At 38.3% G+C, this 14,830-nt stretch overlaps 1 protein-coding gene across 2 annotated transcripts in view; it reads right to left on the bottom strand.

Annotated features, from left to right (window-relative positions):
- Positions 1-1,019: 1,019 nt before the first annotated feature.
- The window catches only part of LOC143229278 (sodium/calcium exchanger 3-like), a 113,754-nt gene continuing 99,943 nt past the window's right edge, over positions 1,020-14,830 (bottom strand). For both annotated transcript variants that reach the window (XM_076461404.1, XM_076461413.1), the window contains one exon: positions 1,020-2,530. In XM_076461404.1, coding sequence (XP_076317519.1) covers positions 2,154-2,530 — 377 coding nt within the window. In that variant the 3' untranslated portion in view covers positions 1,020-2,153. The remainder of the gene's footprint in view (positions 2,531-14,830) is intronic.

Genomic DNA, 14,830 nt, shown 5'->3' with positions numbered 1-14,830 from the left:
ACTTATACAGCAACTCAAGCCCAAAATAAACCAATACAAAGGAACACCTTTATACCTATATTAAAAATAATAAAATAAATAATATAAAATTATATATTCAAACATCTAAGCACGCCCTCTACATTACGATACTCAGTTACACAACCCCTTTCAAACATGTGGTCAGCTTCCGGTCAGTTACCTCTTTCTTTCTTTGTGAACCCGACGATGACCGAAAAAGGTCGAAAGATTGTTCGTTCCTCTACGTAAAAAAATTTATCAACCCAAACGAGCCGTTTTTACATATATATTTTTCTCTACAAGTGGGTTTTCTCGACATCACTGATCATTTGTAGCTTTGTATTGTAAGTTTCGGTTTGTGTTTGAGTGAATGCCCCTGAAGAAACATTGAGAGTTTAAATAAATGAAAACAAAATGCTTATGTTTTAAAGTCGTTTGTTTCTAGTATTAACACATTTTATTTTCACATATGCAAGCAACGTGCAAGATAGATAACACACCATATCTGTGGATAGTGGAAAGTTGGGGATGATATATCAAATAGTTGGATTTATAAAAGCTTAAACACCGAGAAACTGGTTGCAATACAAAAACCGTATCCAGATAATATGTAATACGTTTATATGTATTTTTTGTACACTTCCCCCTGTTTCAACTTGTTAGCGATAAGAAGCATTTGTTGTAGTAATAGACGTCACGTGATATGTCTGAAACTGGCAAGAAGTTACTATAGAGTGAAAAATAGTAATTAGCTTAGAGACAGGCTGTGTGTAGAAATACCCTGAAAAGGAAATCGCGTGAGTTCGTGAGGATTACTCAAGATTCAAGTTTGATCTCTTTAGTGTGTAACAATGTTTAGGGTTCTTGGTTCGTCAGGAACAGCACAATGTTTCATAATATCTGGACAATTGTTAAATTAGAACGTTTCGAATGTTGTTATACAGTTTCACAAGTGAAAGAAAAACGATAAAAACAAACACCTCCTATCTCACCTCGACATAGCCACTTGAAATATAATCGATTATTGAATACAACTTTAATTCACAGAAAAAAATTCGGAGCAGACACACATTCTACACCTCTTCTTGTTATCGTCTCCACTTAGAATTAATTTATAATCACATGAACACGAATCAGAAATGAAATTACGGGCTTTTTCTAGCATAACAATATGATTGTTCCGCTGACTAGTTTTTAATCTCATCAACTGCTTTTTAAAACCGTAAATTGGAAAAGTTACAGGTAATATTGTTCAGTTCATTGGCCGATACCTAACAATTACAATTGCACAGTATTAATAAAAATCAATTTACATTTCTGATGATACGCCCAGTTTTCAATACGCAACGACCTGATTGAAATCCTTCTAAGGACGTAGATGTAAGCGTTCTTGAAATACTGATAACATTAGAGATTTGTCTGCTATTTAGAGAAGCAAAAACTTGAGTGGGTTATAATAATTCTTTCTCTTGACAAACAGCGAGAATCTCCAGCGACTGTTTCGGGCACGTCTCATGATTAACAAAAATTGTTTAGAAAGAACATGTTTCTGTGACCTTCCTTGCGACGTGGAGATCATATAAAGACAACGTGTAATAAGTAGTTTTGAATCACATCTGAAACGTATCAACGCTTTACGGACGAAGAAAGAATCATCGTTTTAAGTATTACATATGCGATACATTGTTGACATCTGGGTATTCCTTGTATGTCACCCACCCACTTCCGAATTATGTGATTATGCAGGAGCGAACACCGTTAAAACGGTTGATATTTTGAAATTCTCCTTGAAGTGGTGAAATATCGAAAATTCTAATAAATGACACTTGTAGACTCTTTCTCTCACTTATGATAAAGCATGAAAAGATACGCTTAGAATCCCTTCAATAACGTCCAGTAGCTATAACATGATTATATGCTTATCAAATTACTTCTCTTATTTATTTTCATTGAGTTTCAGTATTCATTTCATAGATGGCGCCAACTTATATTTATTTTATCGATAAATATCTTTAACCAACAATTAACTCTTGTTAACGAAAAGTAGGTGTTTATATATTCTCATCTAAAACAACGACATTAATTTTCCCCATCAACATCATAAAACTAAAAAGTCACATTTGGACGAAGACAGTTGGTCTTTCACTGATTCTTTAAAATCCAGCAATAATTCCGTAAGCCTCGAGAATTGACATGAGAATATAAAAGATCCATAAACTGAAGAAAATTATCGTAGTCGGTAGCTTGTACTTATGTGGACCTCCGAGTTCCCCTCCGACAGCCTTATGGCGCCGTAACATCAGGACAAGCGCAACGATAAACGCACAAACGCAGAAGAGTGTAACAGAAAACGCCAAGCTGCCGGGATTAACCGTAAATAGTGTACCTTTGATGGCGTGGTAGATTGCTGCTAGCGACCATGCAATTCCAATTCCTAAAAACACGTTCACAGCGTTACTACCTGTCACGTTCCCAATAGAAGAGTCGGCATATCTGTCGTTGACAGCCGCCACCTTACTGGCAAAAGTATCTGAGAAATAAAAAAGAAAAAAATAATTAAATTTTTATCTAGTAAAATGTCTTAAACTGCAATTATATTTTCAAGCTGCAATAGAAGAGTTTCCTCGTACGTGCAACATGAAAACATTTGCACATAATAACATGTCAATAACGTCAGAGGCGTAGCTAGGATTTTCAGCGCCCGGGGACAAAATTTGTTTTCGCGCCCCCTCGTGACAAAATATAAGCCATAATTCCCAATTATGTAACATCAATTTGGCGCCTCCCAGCTACGCCACTGAATGACGTTTCCTCTACTTTGTTTTGAATTTCGCGCAAAGCTACACGAGGGTTATCTGAGCTAGCCGTCCCTAATTTATCAGTGTAAGACTAGAGGGAAGGTAGCTAGTCATCACCACCCACCTCCAGCTCTTGGGCTACTCTTTTATCAACGAACAATGGGATTAACAGTCACATTATAATGCACCCACGGCTGAAAGAGCGAGCATATTTGGTATTACGGGGATTCGAACCAGCGACCCTCGGATGTCGAGCGCCTTAACCACCTGGCCATGCCGGGCCTCCGCGTCAAGAAACGGGAAGTAGGCTGTCTGCTGGTTTGAGACAGAGTTATTTATTCCAACAGGAAGTTCTTTCAGTCTCCTCTGACATTAATAATATGGACGAATTCAAACTGACGCACTATAAAATAATATATATGTTGATAATGTTTTATGTTATTTTAAAAATAATGGAATTATTTGTAGAATATCTAAAATAATTTTAACCCAACAAACAGCTCTGTGCAAACGTTTTAGGGCAAAATCAAAAATTAGATTCCAGGCTTCCTTCAAAGGACATTGGAAGTTAAATCACAGGCGAAACGTCAACATTTTATTATTCTTCGTATTTAGTATTACAGAAATTCAGTGGAAGTGCTTGAGTTCAGTAAACAGTTAATATTCTCTGTGTCCTTATTTCACTTTAATAACCTCAAATAGTCTTTCAGGCATTATTTTAACATGTGTAAATCAATGTGTTTATGAATTTCGTACAATGCTGTAGCAGTTCCTAATTTAGTAGTGTGAGACTAGATGGAATGCAGCTAGTCATCACCACCCACCGCCAACTCTTGGACTACCTTTTTACCAACGACTAGTGAGATTGGTTGAAACATTATAACGCCCCCGTGGCTGATAGAGCAAGCATATTTGGTGTCACGGGGATTCGAACACGCGACCCTTAAGTTAAGAGTCGAGCGCCCTAATCATCTGGCCTGTTCGAACTACGTTTTTTTTTTTCTTTCGGTTCTTTGAAAAAGCATTGTAAACAGTTTTACTAGGAAACGAACCGTTTGGTAATAGAACTGAGTTTGTTTCGTTTGAAAAGCTTTCATGCCAGGATTGGAAGGTCTTGGTGACGGAAATGATTCACTTCAGTTGATTTTCAAACGAACACAAGGCAAGTGTGAATAACTAATACATTCATCAAATCATACGAAATGGATTGAAACCGTTTGAAATGAACCAAGTGCGAATACTGCCTTAATCTTGTAACCCGGTATGAATACTGCCTTAATCTTGTAACCAGGTATGAATACTACCTTAATCTTGTAACCCGGTATGAATACTGCCTTAATATTGTAACCCGGTATGAATACTGCCTTAATCTTGTAACCCGGTATGAATACTACCTTAATCATGTAACCCGATATGGATACTACTTAATCTTGTAACCCGGTATGAATACTGCCTTAATCTTGTAACCAGATATGAATACTGCCTTAATCTTGTAACCCGGTATGAATACTGCCTTAATCTTGTAACCCGGTATGAATACTGCCTTAATCTTGTAATCCGATATGAATACTACTTTAATCTTGTAACCCGATATGAATACTACCTTAATCTTGTAACCAGATATGGATACTACTTAATCTTGTAACCCGGTATGAATACTGCCTTAATCTTGTAACCAGATATGAATACTACCTTAATCTTGTAACCAGGTATGAATACTGCCTTAATCTTGTAACCCGATATGAATACTGCCTTAATCTTGTAATCCGATATGAATACTACTTTAATCTTGTAACCCGGTATGAATACTGCCTTAATCTTGTAATCCGATATGAATACTACTTTAATCTTGTAACCCGGTATGAATACTACCTTAATATTGTAACCCGATATGGATACTACTTAATCTTGTAACCCGGTATGAATACTGCCTTAATCTTGTAACCAGATATGAATACTGCCTTAATCTTGTAACCAGGTATGAATACTGCCTTAATCTTGTAACCCAGTATGAATACTGCCTTAATCTTGTAATCCGATATGAATACTACTTTAATCTTGTAACCCGGTATGAATACTACCTTAATATTGTAACCCGGTATGAATACTGTTTTAATATTGTAACCCGGTATGAATACTGTTTTAAACTTGTAACCCGATATGGATACTACTTAATCTTGTAACCCGTTAAGAAGGCAGCCTTAATCTTGTAACTTGTTATGAATACTGCCTTAATCTTGTAATCCGATATGAATACTGCCTTAATCTTGTAACCAGGTATGAATACTGCCTTAATCTTGTAAGCCGATATGAATACTACCTTAATCTTGTAACCCAGTATGAATACTGCCTTAATCTTGTAATCCGATATGAATACTACCTTAATCTTGTAACCCGGTATGAATACTGCCTTAATATTGTAACCCGGTATGAATACTGCCTTAATCTTGTAACCCGGTATGAATACTACCTTAATCATGTAACCCGATACGAATACTGCCTTAATCTTGTAACTTGTTATGAATACTGCCTTAATCTTGTAATCCGATATGAATACTACCTTAATCTTGTAACCCGTATGAATACTGCCTTAATCTTGTAACCGATATGAATACTACCTTAGTCTTGTATATGAATACTGCCTTAATCTTGTAATCCGATATGAATACTACCTTAATCTTGTAACCCGGTATGAATACTGCCTTAATCTTGTAATCCGATATGAATACTACCTTAATCTTGTAACCCGGTATGAATACTGCCTTAATCTTGTAAACCGATATGAATACTACCTTAATCTTGTAACCCGGTATGAATACTGCCTTAATCTTGTAATCCGATATGAATACTGCCTTAATCTTGTAACCCGGTATGAATACTGTTTTAATCTTGTAACCCGGTATGAATACTGCCTTAATCTTGTAATCCGATATGAATACTACCTTAATCTTGTAATCCGATATGAATACTACCTTAATCTTGTAACTTGTTATGAATACTGCCTTAATATTGTAACCCGGTATGAATACTACCTTAATCTTGTAACCCGGTATGAATACTGCCTTAATCTTGTAATCCGATATGAATACTACCTTAATCTTGTAACCCGGTATGAATACTGCCTTAATCTTGTAATCCGATATGAATACTACCTTAATCTTGTAACCAGGTATGAATACTACCTTAATCTTGTAACCCGGTATGAATACTGTTTTAATATTGTAACCCGGTATGAATACTGTTTTAATCTTGTAACCCGGTATGAATACTGCCTTAATCTTGTAACTCGGTATGAATACTACCTTAATCTTGTAACCCGGTATGAATACTGCCTTAATCTTGTAACATGTTATGAATACTACCTTAATCTTGTAACATGTTATGAATACTACCTTAATCTTATAACCCGGTATAAATACTGCCTTAATCTTGTACATGTTTTAGGTTAAGTATTCTTCAAAACACAGGATAACCAGTTATTTAGAATAAGACCAAGGCCGTTTCGGCACTATATCTCTTTCTATTAATTGTCTGGTTCGTATATTATAACCTTCAATTGATATTTTTCAATTATACAAATCGTATTCATCGTAATTTAACCGTTGAAAATTTATTTTAAATTAGCAATTACATAATTTTTATATAAATATACATTGTTTGTTATATTACTGAAATGTTGACTATACCTCTTAATACAACCTCACACGATCTGGTGGTTAGAACGTTAGTCTTACAATACATATTATGGGAACGGAGTCCATTGTCCAACATACTTTCTCTATCTGCCGTGAGAGCGTTAAAATGTGCAGCTAATCCCACTATTCTTGATAACGAGAAACCCACTTGAAGTAAAAACGTATATCAGGTCGGCTGGTGTGGGAATTAAAACTTTTACTAATAAAGCAGAAAACAACGTTTCGACCTTCGTAAGTCATCTTCAGGTTAACAAAGAGAGAGTTTGCTACTTAACGTTGGTAAGAGCAGCTTAATAGCTGGTGGTGAGCGATGTTGACTATCTACTTTCCCTGTAGTTTATCACTTGAAAATTTGGGATGGCTAAAGCAGACAGCCCTCAAGCGGCATTGTGTGAATTTTAGTGAGAAGTAAATTTTAAAAAAATTGATAATTTTAAGCAGTTATGCAAAAGAGCTTTGTAACGCACAATGAAAACATAACACCTGAAAACCAGTGAAAAAATCCAATGATACTGAAACTGGTTTGGTTGGAAAGAAAACAGGAGGAAACAATCCTCAACAGCTACGTCTCTTGAAATAATTTTGGACAGGATTAGAGTAAATTAATCTATACTTTTACTCGCCTTTTTATTAGCTATAATTCTGTGCACCAGCAATACTAAGCGTGTGGCACGAGTATAACTGATTCTATTTTTATTATCCATCAAGATCTCTGCCACCATACCCTAAAATTGAAATTATTACAGGCAGGAATAAAGTGAGTTAATTTATTAGAGCTTGGATATGTTCAAATATATCAATCGACAAAAACTGTAATTAGATCTGAAATAAGTCAAGAGATAACGGAGCTATGAACTGAAAGTTTATACTTGGAAAACACAGAGCCGTTCCATTAGCCGATATGCCGCGGATAAAAAACTTGATAAACATTTCGATAAATTCTAAATTTCTCAAATATTATTTCTGTAGTTACAAAGTTGACCACATAGCGGTGTTACTGGTAGGGAATTTGCTAACTTAAAATAATACTTGGAAATGTCTTTCACATTGATGTTGTTTGAATATATGTGTGGCTTACTGCACGTCTACAATATGAAATTACCGTTACCTAATTACTGAAAGATTTTTATTTTGACTGAAATAAGACGTAATGATTTGTTGAAGTTACCAGATGGTTTTCTCTGGTAACAAAATATTAATCAGTGAAGATTATTAAAGCAAAATGATTCAATAAACCTATTCAGGGGCAAGGAACAAAGTTTCTGTGTACAGAGACCGTTACAATAGGTACACAACCTACCAATGAGCAAACAGACACCTTCCAAGAATATATATCGACCGTCTTCATCACGTCACATGTAAATAATCTCGTCACATAAGTACAGATAAACGTAATACATACAGCCATGCCACTAAGAAAGGAATCTGGAGAACATATTTTTAATTGCTTATAGTGTATAAGTAGGCGATGGAAAGATGATCAAATTCAGTTATAAATCCACAAATAACTTGCATTTCTGTTATCTGCTCTGAATAAGGGGAAACATATACATGTCTAGTAGCGTTTGGGAAAACAGTGTTTGAACGCCCTCGTGCGTTTAAGAGAAGCGTGGAGAATGATTTACGTCAAACAACAGCTGTTGCTGCTTCATAGACGTAAGTGTACTACCATATCGTTAGAAATTAAATTATACACTGTAATTGTAGAGTACACAGAGGAAAGCCTTCATCCAGACAATATCTTATGTCGACATCAATAAGCATTACACACTTTTCTATATTTTATGACAGTTTTTCCCGTAGCCTCCTATGGGAAGTGAAGTTTTCTGGTAGGGGGTGGAGATGCCAAAAATGGGTTGAAGACAAATATATTGAACTAATTCTATTTATAGATAGACAAGAAGTCGGTTAAAATTGTGTTGAATTAATTACATTACAGGATTGTTTCATATTTTAAAAAGAAAATAAGTGTGTGTTTTTCTTATAGCAATATATATATATTTGACACTACCAATCTCTCATGACCTCATCCTCCACAGGCAAAACGATGGCACTACCAATTTCTCATGACCTCATCCTCCATAGATAAAACAATGACACTACCAATCTCTCATGACCTCATCCTCCATAGATAAAACAATGACACTACCAATCTCTCATGACCTCGTGCTCCACAGATAAAATGATGACACTACCAGTCTCTCATGACCTCATCCTCCACAGATAAAACGATAACACTACCAATCTCTCATGACCTCATCCTCCATAGATAAAACGATGACACTACCAATCTCTCATGACCTCATACTCCACAGATAAAACGATGGCACTACCAATCTCTCATGACCTCATCCTCCACAGACAAAACGATGACACTACCAATCTCTCATGACCTCATACTCCACAGATAAAACGATGGCACTACCAATCTCTCATAACCTCAACCTCCATAGATAAAACGATGACACTACCAATCTCTCATGACCTCATACTCCACAGATAAAACGATGGAACTACCAATCTCTCATGACCTCATCCTCCACAGACAAAACGATGACACTACCAATCTCCCATGATCTTATCCTCCACAGATAAAACGATGGCACTACCTATTTCTCATGACCTCATCCTCCACAGATAAAACGATGACACTACCAGTCTCTCATGACCTCATCCTCCACAGATAAAACGATGACACTACCAATCTCTCATGACCCCATCCTCCACAGATAAAACGATGACACTACCAGTCTCTCATGACCTCATTTTCCACAGATAAAACGATGACACTACCAATCTCTCATGACCTCATCCTCCACAGATAAAACGATGACACTACCAATCTCTCATCCTCCACAGATAAAACGATGACACTACCAATCTCTCATCCTCCACAGATAAAACGATGACACTACCAATCTCTCATGACCTCATCCTCCACAGATAAAACGATGACACTACCAATCTCTCATGACCTCATCCTCCACAGATAAAACGATGACACTACCAATCTCTCATGACCTCATCCTCCACAGACAAAACGATGACACTACCAATCTCTCATGACCTCATCCTCCACAGACAAAACTATGACACTACCAATCTTTCAAGACCTCATCCTCCATAGATAAAACGATGACACTACCAATCTCTCATGACCTCATCCTCCACAGACAAAACGATGGCACTACCTATTTCTCATGACCTCATCCTCCACAGATAAAACGATGACACTACCAGTCTCTCATGATCTCATCCTCCACAGATAAAACGATGACACTAGCAATCTCTCATGACCCCATTCTCCACAGATAAAACGATGACACTACCAATCTCTCATGACCTCATCCTCCACAGACAAAACGATGACACTACCAATCTCTCATGACCTCATCCTCCACAGACAAAACGATGACACTACCAATCTCTCATGACCTCATCCTCCACAGACAAAACGATGACACTACCAATCTCTCATGACCTCATCCTCCACAGACAAAACTATGACACTACCAATCTTTCAAGACCTCATCCTCCATAGATAAAACGATGACACTACCAATCTCTCATCCTCCACAGATAAAACGATGACACTACCAATCTCTCATGACCTCGTGCTCCACAGATAAAACGATGACACTACCAATCTCCCATCATCTTATCCTCCACAGATAAAATGATGGCACTACCTATTTCTCATGACCTCATCCTCCACAGATAAAACGATGACACTACCAGTCTCTCATAACCTCATCCTCCACAGATAAAACGATGGAACTACCAATCTCTCATGACCTCATCCTCCACAGACAAAACGATGACACTACCAATCTCTCAAGACCTCATCCTCCACAGACAAAACGATGGCACTACCAATCTCTCATGACCTCATCCTCCACAGATAAAACGATGACACTACCAATCTCCCATCATCTTATCCTCCACAGATAAAACGATGGCACTACCTATTTCTCATGACCCCATCCTCCACAGATAAAACGATGACACTACCAGTCTCTCATGACCTCATTTTCCACAGATAAAACGATGACACTACCAATCTCTCATGACCTCATCCTCCACAGATAAAACGATGACACTACCAATCTCTCATCCTCCACAGATAAAACGATGACACTACCAATCTCTCCCTCCACAGATAAAACGATGACACTACCAATCTCTCATGACCTCATCCTCCACAGATAAAACGATGACACTACCAATCTCTCATGACCTCATCCTCCACAGATAAAACGATGACACTACCAATCTCTCATGACCTCATCCTCCACAGACAAAACGATGACACTACCAATCTCTCATGACCTCATCCTCCACAGACAAAACGATGACACTACCAATCTTTCAAGACCTCATCCTCCATAGATAAAACGATGACACTACCAATCTCTCATGACCTCATCCTCCACAGACAAAACGATGGCACTACCTATTTCTCATGACCTCATCCTCCACAGATAAAACGATGACACTACCAGTCTCTCATGACCTCATCCTCCACAGATAAAACGATGACACTAGCAATCTCTCATGACCCCATCCTCCACAGATAAAACGATGACACTACCAATCTCTCATGACCTCATCCTCCACAGACAAAACGATGACACTACCAATCTCTCATGACCTCATCCTCCACAGACAAAACGATGACACTACCAATCTCTCATGACCTCATCCTCCACAGACAAAACGATGACACTACCAATCTCTCATGACCTCATCCTCCACAGACAAAACGATGACACTACCAATCTTTCAAGACCTCATCCTCCATAGATAAAACGATGACACTACCAATCTCTCATGACCTCATCCTCCACAGACAAAACGATGGCACTACCTATTTCTCATGACCTCATCCTCCACAGATAAAACGATGACACTACCAGTCTCTCATGATCTCATCCTCCACAGATAAAACGATGACACTACCAATCTCTCATGACCTCATTCTCCACAGATAAAACGATGACACTACCAATCTCTCATGACCTCATCCTCCACAGACAAAACGATGACACTACCAATCTCTCATGACCTCATCCTCCACAGACAAAACGATGACACTACCAATCTCTCATGACCTCATCCTCCACAGACAAAACGATGGCACTGCCAATCTCTCATGGCCTCATCCTCCACAGACAAAACGATGACACTACCAATCTCTCATGACCTCATCCTCCACAGACAAAACGATGACACTACCAATCTCTCATGACCTCATCCTCCACAGACAAAACGATGGCACTGCCAATCTCTCATGGCCTCATCCTCCACAGATAAAACGATGACACTACCAGTCTCTCATGATCTCATCCTCCACAGATAAAACGATGACACTAGCAATCTCTCATGACCCCATTCTCCACAGATAAAACGATGACACTACCAATCTCTCATGACCTCATCCTCCACAGACAAAACTATGACACTACCAATCTTTCAAGACCTCATCCTCCATAGATAAAACGATGACACTACCAATCTCTCATGACCTCATCCTCCACAGACAAAACGATGGCACTACCTATTTCTCATGACCTCATCCTCCACAGATAAAACGATGACACTACCAGTCTCTCATGATCTCATCCTCCACAGATAAAACGATGACACTAGCAATCTCTCATGACCCCATTCTCCACAGACAAAACGATGACACTGCCAATCTCTCATGACCTCATCCTCCACAGACAAAACGATGACACTACCAATCTCTCATGACCTCATCCTCCACAGACAAAACGATGGCACTGCCAATCTCTCATGGCCTCATCCTCCACAGATAAAACGATGACACTACCAGTCTCTCATGATCTCATCCTCCACAGATAAAACGATGACACTAGCAATCTCTCATGACCCCATTCTCCACAGATAAAACGATGACACTACCAATCTCTCATGACCTCATCCTCCACAGACAAAACTATGACACTACCAATCTTTCAAGACCTCATCCTCCATAGATAAAACGATGACACTACCAATCTCTCATGACCTCATCCTCCACAGACAAAACGATGGCACTACCTATTTCTCATGACCTCATCCTCCACAGATAAAACGATGACACTACCAGTCTCTCATGATCTCATCCTCCACAGATAAAACGATGACACTAGCAATCTCTCATGACCCCATTCTCCACAGATAAAACGATGACACTACCAATCTCTCATGACCTCATCCTCCACAGACAAAACGATGACACTACCAATCTCTCATGACCTCATCCTCCACAGACAAAACGATGACACTACCAATCTCTCATGACCTCATCCTCCACAGACAAAACGATGGCACTGCCAATCTCTCATGGCCTCATCCTCCACAGATAAAACGATGACACTACCAATCTCTCATGACCTCATCCTCCACAGACAAAACGATGGCACTACCAATCTCTCATGACCTCATCCTCCACAGACAAAACGATGACACTACCAATCTCTCATGACCTCATCCTCCACAGACAAAACGATGGCACTGCCAATCTCTCATGACCTCATCCTCCACAGACAAAACGATGGCACTACCAATCTCTCATGACCTCATCCTCCACAGACAAAACGATGGCACTACCAATCTCTCATGACCTCATCCTCCACAGACAAAACGATGACACTACCAATCTCTCATGACCTCATCCTCCACAGACAAAACGATGACACTACCAATCTCTCATGACCTCATCCTCCACAGACAAAACGATGGCACTACCAATCTCTCATGACCTCATCCTCCACAGACAAAACGATGGCACTGCCAATCTCTCATGACCTCATCCCTTCCAAGTATGGATCTTATAGAAGATATGTGGACAATTCTTCATTGTTCCTGAACAGGCCCCAGCAAGTACAGCGGTATGTCCCCGGATTTACAACGCTAAAATAAGGGGTTCGATTCCCCTCGGTGGGCTCAGCAGATAGTCTGATGTGGCTTTGCTATCAAAAAACAGAAAGACATGTTCATAAACAACGAACTTCTAGGGTCATCTTCACCAGAATGGTATGCAATTCCACAGGCCTAGATATCAGATCTTGTAATTATTATTAACCTATAACCGCGTTTCTGCCTCAAACATTGCAAAAGTAAGTCCATTAAATATTATGCTAATGAACTTGTACCCTTTATTTCATGATTGTTTATGTACCGAAACGGTATTTTTTCTGGCGTTCGTTTCTGGTTATTTATTTATTTATTGTTGTTTTGTAGAAATCGAATGTTATGCTTAACTGAGAGAGGAGAAAACGTGACACTTTGGCCTATTTCTTTGCACTCAACGATGTGATGGAAATCTAAAAATCTCGATGAACCTAAATGGGGGTTTTCGTTAGGGTTCTCGACTAACGATCAGAACCCGACACCAAACATACTCGCCCTTTCTGCCGAAAGGTGTTATAACGTGAGGCCCAATACCAATGTTGTTGTTGTTTTAATAAAGATGTCCTAAGAGTTAACGATGGGTGCTGCCGGTTTTCCTTCTGGTCAACAGTTTAAACTTAATTAGTGATGGCAATAAGCATCCTTGTTGCCATATACAAAGGGATAAATATTACCCTGAAGAAGGGTAAAGTGGTGTTAACCTTGATTCCTTCCATGAGAAAAAAAACTATTCGAGTGACTTCAGGCAGTCTTCAAAATGGTTATTTACAGAGATGATTGTTTCTAAAAGAATTTGTCACGTACCTGTGACTTAAAATGATGGTTCGAAAAGAAGTCATTAACACTCTCGAATAAACAAATCATTTACGGTACACTAAAATAAACGAATGCACATATTACTATACAAAATATTACGGACTTGCACTTCGATTTTTTTGCACCATTATAATGAGAACTGGCAATGTATTATAGAAAATAATATCTCTCACACACACAAAAACTACAGTCGTCAACACTAGTAGGAAGTCATGAAAAGACTTAATTAACTTTACTGACGAACATTTCTGGCTAGAATGACATGATAGTAAAAATACTTTTATTTTTGGTGAGAATCTAGAAATATTTAATTGTAAATGAAGAGAGTTCAGGTCTGAGCGAACAACATTCGGAAGCCGAGCTGAGCTGTAATTAATTATTTTTTGACAGAACTTTCCCACTATGAATTAGCGGTATTGTATCTTTTAGAGGCTAAAAACGTTTGAAGTGTAAGGACATAAAGTTTTAAATTTCTGTGTGTCAAATATTTTTCAAGAATACGTTTCAGTTGCTGAACAAAAAATAAAACTAAAATAAATTTCAATACATTCTAAATTAGCTCGCGCTCCACTTACAATCCAAGACGCGCACTTTTTTTTCTTT

The sequence above is a fragment of the Tachypleus tridentatus genome, chromosome 1 (assembly GCF_004210375.1).
Source record: "Tachypleus tridentatus isolate NWPU-2018 chromosome 1, ASM421037v1, whole genome shotgun sequence".
Taxonomy (NCBI): domain Eukaryota; kingdom Metazoa; phylum Arthropoda; class Merostomata; order Xiphosura; family Limulidae; genus Tachypleus; species Tachypleus tridentatus.
This window is presented reverse-complemented; position numbering and strand designations above follow the sequence as displayed.